General features: G+C 38.0%; 1 protein-coding gene across 1 annotated transcript; it reads left to right on the forward strand.

The window, feature by feature from the left end:
- The first annotated feature begins 794 nt into the window (after positions 1-794).
- Positions 795-4,443, forward strand: crybb1l2 (crystallin, beta B1, like 2). The gene is made up of 5 exons (XM_039689751.2): positions 795-894; positions 1,171-1,289; positions 1,383-1,515; positions 2,090-2,232; positions 3,768-4,443. The coding sequence occupies exons 1-5, from the start codon at positions 796-798 to the stop codon at positions 3,937-3,939; spliced, it is 666 nt and encodes a 221-aa protein (XP_039545685.2). The 5' UTR covers position 795; the 3' UTR covers positions 3,940-4,443.
- The last annotated feature ends 5,836 nt before the right edge of the window (positions 4,444-10,279 follow it).

Genomic DNA, 10,279 nt, shown 5'->3' on the forward strand with positions numbered 1-10,279 from the left:
CTGGGGTCTGTGAGCAAAAACAAACCTAGAGAAAGGCATTCCCACATTTCATTTGGTTGAAGTCAACTCCAGCTTAATTAAGAATATCTCGAACAGCTTTGACACATTAGTCACCGGTAGAAAGCAATTAAAACGTACTTTATACATTGTCAGGGTGAACTGTAAGTGTTTAGTCATAACAGAAAAAATTGATATAGACAAGAAAAAAAAAACAGTCTATGTTGTGAATATGAAAGAATGGGAGAGAGATGGAAAAGGAATTAATTAAAAAGTAGTTTATTAAAAAAGCACTACCAAATTATACTAAATTATATATTCAATTACCATTTATTACTTACTTGGGTGGCTGTTGATTTAATTAAACAGGTTTATGTAAAAAGCCTTGTGAAAATATGGGGCCATGTTAATTTAATTTCTTTTTTATTGAATTATTTCAGAATTATATCAGTTAATATTTCATCAGATACATTAGAAGTCTTATTCCATGTTTCAGTTTTAATATTCGGCTTGATATTACAGCATTTTGTCATATATTTCTAAATTAGTAAGCACAGGCAAATTATGTTACGTATGAGCATTACACATCTATTACACTTTTGTGAAAGTGTTTCAAAATGAGTGGGTGAAGAATTGATCCAGGGGCTATAAATGTGTTCGAATGTGATTTGTTAATTGCTTTGAGCAATATTTAGCACTTGACATCACTATATGTCCAACAATAGATATTTCCAGCAAGGAGGCTGCAAATTATTCACATTCCTCCACTCATACATATGCTCTCTTATCGTAGTCATCATGTCCACTGGTGGAGAGAAGTCCAAGCCCGCCTCCCAGCCTGATGGAAAGGCTGCTCAGACTCAAAAGAGAACCGAGATGGGTGTGGGAAATTACAAGGTATGTACCCGTACCATATTTACAGATGCATTAAGGTTGCATGTGAAGACTGATGGAATTGGAAACGTGAATGATGGAAACAGCTGAGCAAAATTCAGTTTCCATAGAAATAGATGTGGGTGTTGTGTATATATGCCTTATTTTAAGCTAAGCTAAACTAAAAACTTCAACTTTAATTTATTTAATTTAAGTTGAAGTTTTTCAACTTAAATTAAATATCTCTTTGCATAACAAGCAAAAATGACCTAGCTGTCTCCTCTCTTTGTTCCCGTTCAGATGTATGTGTTTGATCAGGAGAACTTCCAGGGCCGCATGATCGAGATCTCCAACGAGTGCATGAACGTGTGTGAAATGGGCATGGATAGAGTGCGTTCCCTCCGTGTGGAGTGTGGCCCGTGAGTGTTTCTGTGATACATATGAGTGACTTACCGATTGGTCTGTATTTCAACTCTTCCTCCATTCTCTCCGTCCTTCTTTCTTTTCTTTAGTTGGGTGGGTTGGGAACAGATGAACTTCTGCGGAGAGATGTACATCTTGGAGAAGGGTGAGTACCCCCGTTGGGACTGCTGGAGCAACTGCCACAGGAATGACTACCTGCTGTCCTTCAGACCTATCAGAATGGTATTCATCCCTTATATTCATTATACATGTGTATGAATGTTTTCATTTAGCTGATTTTTGCAAAATCGTTCAGTTTGTTTCATTAAGCCATTTGGGCATTGCAAGTTTGAATCCCATCCTTATTCTGTTCCTGTCCAAAAAGGCTAAATTTTAACCTGAAAAAGAAACAATTATTTTTAAAATCCATATTCATGGGTGTATTCGCTGCCACACTGAGTCATGGTGCTTTTGCAGGCAATGCAACTTTGAATCTTGAATCTGGCTCCCAACATTTCCTAGTTCCATCACACTTTTCTCCAATCAATTACCACTCTGAATCCATAAAAGTGTCAAAAAGGCCAACAATATTTAAATCCATATTCATTGATGTATTCACTGACACACTGAGCAATGGCACTTGCTTTTGCAGGGAACGCAAGTTTGAATCTGGTCCCAACATTTCCTAATCTCTTCCCACTTTTCATGTCCTGTATCGCTCACTATATTCATAAAACTTAAAATATTTTTCTTTTGAATCCATACTTATCTATTTATAAATATTTTACCTCAAACTCCTTGTTTGTTCTCCTCACAGGACCCAGAAAAGCATAAGATCTGTCTGTTTGAAGTCGGTGAGTTTAAGGGCCGTAAAATGGAGATTATGGATGACGATGTGCCCAGTATGTACACCTTCGGCTTCACCGACCGCGTTGGCAGCATCATGGTCAGCTGTGGCACGTAAGTGTTCTCTCATCGAAGAAATCTGAGGTCAAGTAGACCTGATAAAAAAAAAATAGATCTGATAAGAGAAGTCTGTGATCTTTAAGTCATACATTCACTTCCTAAATCCACTGAGTTTAAAGCAGAATTCTGTTAGGACCACTATCTTCAAATATGATAGACAATTAGGATACAGTTAGGATTAGTGGTATGTTTCTGTTCTGGGTGAGAACTTCCTGGGCATCCATGCAGCCTAGGGAGAGCAGCAATAACCCCCCTTAGGGTAAACACAACAGAACCAACATGAATATTTGCAGATATCATTAATTCAAGATTTAAAGAAAAACAGAACTGAAGCTACGCTTGATGATTGTATTTTTTTATTTATGTTAAAACACTTTCTCCTAGCACTTAAAAAGTTTATAAAATATGGCACTATAAAAAAAAAAAATGTTGGTGGGACCAACCCAACATCGCAGGAAAACGTATGATTTTAAAAGCCCACCACTAAACATAACTGTCACTGGGGCGTAAGCAGATCATACGTATTAACCATTAGTTTACCAAAAAAAAGTAATAAACGAACGGCCATGAGATTGTTTTGCCAGGAATATCTGAGATGTCCATGTCATTCTTTCTTCAGTCGAAAAGAAATTAAGGTTTTTGATGAAAACATTCCAGGATTTTTCTCCATATAATTGACTTCAATGGGAACCAAACGGTTCAAGGTCAAAAAGTGCAAACTGCAAACTGTTCAAAGGGCTTTAAACGATTTCAGACGATGAATAAGGGTCTTATCAAGCGAAACGATCGCTCATTCAAAAACAAACAAAGTTTAAGTTTTATAAGCTCAAATGCTCCACTTGCACTCAAATGCGCATTTGTGACTCTCCTATTCAAACTCGTTCATCAGAATGAACAAATCTTGACTGAGTCAACTCGTTCATTTCGTTCGTTGAATGAACCAAATGACACAAAAAAAGATTAGTACATTTTGATAAATGAGTTCGAACAGGAGAGTCACGAACGCGCATCACACCCTAACCCTAACCCTAACAGAGCAAGGCAACAATTTGTGCTTATAAAACATAAACTTTTTTTTTTAAATGAGCGTTTCACTTGATAAGACCCTTATTTGTCGTCTGAAATCGTTTAAAGCCCTTTGAACAGTTTGTAGTTTGCACTGAAACTGTCTTTTGGACCTTGAACCATGTGGTTCCCATTGAAGTCCATTATATGGAGAAAAATCCTGGAATGTTTTCATCAAAAACCTTAATTTCGTTTCGACTGAAGAAAGAATGAGATGGATATCTTGGATGACATGGGGGGGGGGGGAGTAAATTATCAGCAAAAGTTTTTTTTTTTTTTTTTAAGTGAACTACTCCTTTAATACATCTAATATTTCAAATAATTAAAATATGAATAAAATCATTTCCAGTGTGATCGGTTTTACAATATATAGATAAAAGGGCTCTTCTCTATTCTGAATTCTGCTCTTCACTTTCATTTATTCTCTATGTTTGTGGTGTCTTTCCTCTCACCTCTCGTTTCAGTTGGGTGGGTTACCAGTATCCTGGTTACCGTGGCAGCCAATACCTGCTGGAGAAGGGTGAATACCGTCACTTTAATGAGTTTGGCGCTCGTCATCCCCAATTTCAGTCCGTCAGGCGCATCCGTGACATGCAGTGGCACCCAGACGGCTGTTACACTATGGCCACCAAGTGAGGGCTAGGGAGGACGAGAAAGAGAGGGAACAGGGGAGAGAGAAAGAGAGGAGGAGGAGGAGATGAAGGAGGTGGAGGGGGGAGGGCCAGGAAGGAGAGGAGGAGCGCACCACCCGAATGAGTCATCCTGGGAAGGGAAAGAAGGAGAGAGGGCTTTGCAAGAAAAAAATAGTGACAATAGAAAATGTTTCTGCTGACTTCAGAAGATCTTTCCGAGCCCTCTTTATTCTCTCTCCACTCTTCACGTCTTCTCCCATCTTCTTCATTCTTCCCTCTTCCTCCTCTTCCTCATCCTCCATTCACTTTTCCCCGGAGGAAATCAGTCCATCACAACGAGCCTTATACCTGATGCCTGACTCGTGTGGGTCAGGGATGATGATTGACGTGGGTGGGTTGGGGGCGGGGCGGTGGGTGGCAGGGGGAGGGGTGTTTTGACCTAAAGGCCATGTAAAAACCTCCACATCCTTTTTGGAACGGTAATAAAAGTGACACCTGTGACTGTTTTTCCCTGATATCACTGCTGATTGTCTCTGTCCATGCAGGCATTCACCCTTTACCATCAATACATCAAATCACATTTCCACTCTGACTAAAATGACTGACATCAAAACAAAAAATCTGTCTCGAGTCAGAAGATCGGGGCACATTATTATAACACCGACTTATGATTTAGTGTTCAGTTTCTACTATTATTCAAGTTGGCGTGGATCTAAAGATGATAAATGATCTGAAATTTCGTCAAAATGTTGCAGTATAGGATTTTGAATAATTTTATAAATTATAAATAACTAAACTAGGGATGCACCAATATGAAAATTGTATCTGATAGCAATAACCGATAATTCTTATTATTTGAAAGCCGATAACCAATATTTTGGCCGATAAATCTAAATCCAGATTTTTATAGAATTTTTGAGAGCCTGATTACAAAAGCAAAAGTTCCCACACACAATTAAAATGTTCTCATAATTTTATATAGCCTATATGACAGACTTGAGCTGCACATATTGCACTTTTGAAGTGATTTCAATCATATTTCAAGTCGTTCAAAAGCATCATGGCGAACATTATTATCCTTTATTTATCGGCTTTAATATATTTTGGCCAAATTTTCTTATCGGACCGATAATAACAACATTGAAAATGACCAGCCGATACCGATATGGTAGCTGATACATCGTGCATCCCTACTTTTTACAGTAGCCCATATATGCAAAAGTTTTGTCACATGAATAACCTGTAACATGCTAAAAGAACAGAATCATAAGAGTCATTCATAAGGGGACAGATTCAGGAGATTGAGAATCAAGATGAAATCAAGAATGAGATCATAGATTCAAGATGATGCAGTGCCTTCAGGAGTTGGCCTTCAGGAAACTCTGACTCCATCCAAAATTGCATCTTTATTTGAAGTAATTAGTTTGCTACTGTTAAAAAAGTGCATTCACAGTATGAATGTATGTAGTCTGAATGCAATCTGGACATACAACATTTTTCATGTTGTCAAGTGACCTTCAGTGTCAGTTGCGTCGCCATTCACAGATCCTCTCTCATAAATGTGCACTTCAAAATCTCATGGAAAATAGTAACTTTTCACTAATGTTTTTATGAGTACTGTGAATTCAGACATACTATTATTGATTTCACAAACTCTTTTTCACCAGCTGTAAAATAGTGAAGTGCATATTCAAATGTAACCTTTTATTTGATTTATTTAATTCATCTTTTTTAGAGAAAGATTACAAAGAGTTACAGCAAAAATACATTTGAATTAAATTTAAAGGGGTCATACATGCACTTTCACAAGTTGATTGTACTAAATTGTGTGCCCGTACACAATTAAGTCATTACTTTTGTTTGTTTTTCCGCACAAAAAGCCACTGTAGTCACATGGAATATTTAAACATTTTCTTCAATGGCTTTCTGGGCCATCAAGTTTCAATCCCTTAGGGAGCCTATGAAGGAGTGATCCACCTCTCAAATTTAACCAAAAATATCTTCATTTTGCTAAGAAGCTGCTCCTGAAAAAAGAATCTGTACCAACTATTTACATTACTCTGCACCTCCATAGGAAGTAAGTGTAAAGTTTTATTAACCTTTACATTAATCTTTGCAAATCACAAAAAAAGGTTTTTCATGACCATTAGTTGTAACGTCAATCTGTCAAAGAACTAACATATACTTCAGTAAAGACAGCGTTCGTATCTCGCTTCTCTACCCTGCCAGTGCTTACAAAAATAGATCAAAGAGACATTACGTTAACCAAGTATTCAACCTACCCCGTCACCTAACCGACGTTAAAGGTAAAGCGTCATTTGTATGACGGCCCGGGATCGTCATGTTACTGACGTTTAAGGGTACCCTAAAAAGGCGGATGTTGACGTATGGTCAAAAGACCGTGTTAGTTCGAGCCTTAATTGATCAAATCGTCAAAACGCTGCTGAACAGGGGCAGGGTGAGCGAAGCTCATTATCATTTAAAGGCATATGCACCGAAACGGCACGCTGAAAACAGAGCTGATTTTGACCGGGTAATATTATTGTTTTCTTAAAATACTAATGAGAATTTTTTAATAAAAGCATATTACAAAGTTTTTATTTAGACCCTAAACATTCATATTAAGTTGTAAAAAATGCCATTATATGACCCCTTTAAGAATATGGTCATAAAAACTACATTACATAAAAAATAATTCAAAAAAACAAAACATGATATGACCCTTTAAATGGTTTAAATACAGCAATAGTGGGATTACTTGGATATACTTGGATTACTCGGATACTTGGATTACTCTTTTACAATACTTGGATTACTCTTTTAAAATGAAGATTCTGAGTCAGCCGTCCCAAGTTGATTACTATCAACATTTTTGGAGCATGTGCTTTATGTGTCCTGAAAAAGAAACAGCGTTTGTTTTGTCTGCCTGTTCTTTGGATTGGAATGAAATTTAATAGCATCTAAAATGGAATGATCAGACAAAAATAAGACAGAGATAGGCTTCTGTCATCATGAACAGAATGCTTGTGGGTTTGTACAACATCTGACCAATCTCTCCATGCACATGCATATGTAATTCTAAACCTTCCTGAATGAATTAATAATTTTTTTGAAACTGACATTTCCCACACGGCCGCAACAAATACACAAACACAATTAAGATTCACCTCAGCTCCACACAAAATCCAGCCCTTTCATTGACGTCAGTCGCCCCAAAGTCTACTTACGCAAACATCCACACACACACACACACACACACACCAGGCACCTTGGGAAATCTAGTAACTCCACATCCTAAGTGTGTGAGTAGCCTTTCTCTCACGCTTTTTCCCTCCTCACACTCTGAGAGGTAATGAAGAGCAGTTAGAGGATGATACGGGACAGAGGCTGGAATGATTTACAGGAAAGCTAGTTATCACACAGCTCAGTGGGATGCTAAGTTAATTGAATCTCACTCTTGTAGTACCACACGGCCACCACAAGAAGGTACTAACAATAAGATCATCAAAGAAGCTTAAGCTTTGTCAGTCCTCTTTTTCTTGTTTCACACATTTTCTCTACTTTTCCAGCTTGCTACTGGCAAGTGTGGGCAAATACGTCAAGATGACGTCAACAACACCATAGCTTCGCATCGACACACACATACAGTACAGATCTGCAAAGAAACCATTATACCTGATTCTTCAGTAATTTAAAATCATATTTATCATCAGTTTAATCAGATTAGCACATTAATTTTCCTTACAAAACCCAATATCCTCTTTGACTAAAGGGTTTTCTGTATTCCATTTAAACACACACACACACACAGAGAAAATCTACAGACATGTCCTTTGCTGTTTCATCTCTCTTTCTGAACCTCATGCGTGTGTGTTTGTGTGTGTGCGCCACAGTAGGTCTCTTTCTTGCGTCACGGCTGTGTTGTGAGTTAGCCGGGGGAGAAGCGGTTCTTTTTATGGAACTTCCTAAAAAGTCTTTCCGCCGAGAGTGATGTAAGCTATTTGTCTCAATGTTTAACAAACGAGTGGGTGTGAACCTATCAGTGAGATAGAGTTAGAGAGAAAGTGACAAAGAGATATAGTGTAGAGAGTGAGGACACCTACAAAACTGCATATTTATCATTGATACACTGTTAAAAAAAAAAGATTACTCAGTTTCTACCTGATCTGACTCTTAAAAAAAGACGTCTGTAATGATGTCTTCCGAATATATTAGGTAATTAGGTCATATTATGAATAAAACTAGTAAGTTTAGATGTTAAATATTTTAACAGTACACTCTTTGACAACTTTGTCACTTATCTGATGCATTTTTGATGATTTTTATCCTTGATCACTATCGAGCACTCTCCCTCCGTCTCCTCTCTTTGCCACAGCTTGTCCCCATTTTGCCAGCCTCCTTCTCTCTTTCGCTCTCTCTCTCTCTCTCTGTGTCAGAGCTGCATATGGATCTGCGTCATCGGTGAGCAGTGTCTGATTGACTGGGTTAAAAATAAAGAGCAGAGAGGGGTGAGAGTGTGTGAATGAGTGAGAGCATGAGGCTGAGAGGCCGTTGGGATGCTGGGGCAAGTCTGAGGAATCTGGGGGAAGAGCCATATGTGAATAAAGGGTATTTTTAGCAGGAGAAAATGAGTTACTGTTAGATAAGAGTATGCAGGAAGATACTCTTAGAAAAGATAAGTGCAAGCAGGATGATATATGATATTCATAACCTCTATGGGGAATAAAAACACTTTTTTGTGTTTTTGCTTTTATTACTTTTTAATGTCTAGATGGTTACAGTGTAAAAAAAGAGAGAAAAAAAGTTGCTGCCTTGAATTAAGTACAATTAACTTAGATGTTTAAGGGGGGGGGGGGGGGTTGATTGCGATTTCACTTTTTTCATTTTAAATAGTGTGTAATGTTGCTGTTTGTGCATGAACAGTATCTGCAAAGTTGCAGTCTTTTAAAAATCAGAAAGTTTACGACTCGAGTGGGACTACAACGGGTTTTAGACGTCACTAACCCATACATTTGCATCAACCCTTCAATTTAGCTCTCTGTGCTGCGCATTTTACAGAAGACAGCTTCCAGAATCTCCACAAATTCAATGCCGGATTCAACAAGAAACTGTTAATAAAACATGAAGCAGTTCCAACTTTAAAACCAGAGGCAGCAGTTGTTGGGCCACAACCTGTAAGTAGGCTTCAATTTCAGACGTAATGTTTTAGTTTTATCAAATGCCAGCGCTAGGCTACTAGTTATGCTGTTTTGTGTCTACGACAAATCCGTACAAACATTTAGGACCTGAATTTGTATATGTACTAATGTTGTAAATGTATTTTTCATGTATATACACTTTATGACGTTATTTTCGATTTGATCAAGAACGTAAACCAGTGCCAATGCTGTTTGTGTATATAGTAGCCAGTAAATTTGATGCTATTGTGTAAGACAAATGTTTATAAATTTAAAAAAATATAGGCAAATTACCATTCAGAAACGTTTTATAAGAGCCGTGTTTGGTGAGGTTCTGCTTGCCTCTCTTCATCGGCGCTTTCTGCGTCTGATTCTGGCTCACTGATACTGCAGTATCGACACCATTATGTACATTTGACAGGAACAACACATGCAACTTTCGCCCGTAAAGGTAATGGGCGTGAATTTTCCGGACAACGTGCACAGTTTAGCCCATCACAACACACCGGCCCAAACTAACCAATCTAAGCCAACTGCCTGTTTCTGAGGGAGTGTTTTCATGTCAGGAAGTCAACCAGTCATTCAAATGACAGAGGAGAAAGCGGCTTACAGTAAAGGTGAAATTTATGAAAAATAAGACTTTTTAAAAAAAGAAAAACCACAAATACATGTTATATTGCGCCCCATAAACACAATCATGCAAAGAAAAAAATGCAGTAAACTAATTTTTTTTTAATTTTCTTTGTTCTCAGAGAGTAGCATCCAAATTATAACAAGCCCGAACACAGAAGACCTAGCTGGGTGAAAATAACACTTTCGACGAGCCACAGAAACATGGCCATGCCCTTTTTTGCATTTTCCAGAGGGAGGGTTGATGCAAATGAATGGGTTAGTTACGTATAAAACCCGTTGTAGTCCCATTCGAGTCGTTTTTGTAGGCATTACACTTCCTAGATGATATCTTTGCTTACACTAAACTTTCAGCGCTGCAACTTTGCAGATACTGTTCATGCACCAACAGCAACATTACACACTATTTAAAAGGAAAAAAGTAAAATTGCAATCAACCACCCCTTTAAAGGAACTATTTGTGCAGCATCTCTTTCCTCTAACACCCCCCCCCCCCTCTCTCTCTCTCTTGTGCTGAGATCACCTGAATTTCATCCA

The sequence above is a fragment of the Pimephales promelas genome, chromosome 6 (assembly GCF_988280905.1).
Source record: "Pimephales promelas chromosome 6, fPimPro1.hap1.1, whole genome shotgun sequence".
NCBI classification, from domain to species: Eukaryota; Metazoa; Chordata; class Actinopteri; order Cypriniformes; family Leuciscidae; genus Pimephales; species Pimephales promelas.

Bases quoted from the DNA above. Each gene is read 5' to 3' on its own strand.
- crybb1l2 (XM_039689751.2), top strand. From the start codon at position 796: ATGTCCACTGGTGGAGAGAAGTCCAAGCCCGCCTCCCAGCCTGATGGA. The intron at 1,290-1,382 runs GTGAGTGTTTCT...TCTTTTCTTTAG, and splicing joins CTCCGTGTGGAGTGTGGCCC to TTGGGTGGGTTGGGAACAGA. The intron at 1,516-2,089 runs GTATTCATCCCT...TTCTCCTCACAG, and splicing joins CCTTCAGACCTATCAGAATG to GACCCAGAAAAGCATAAGAT.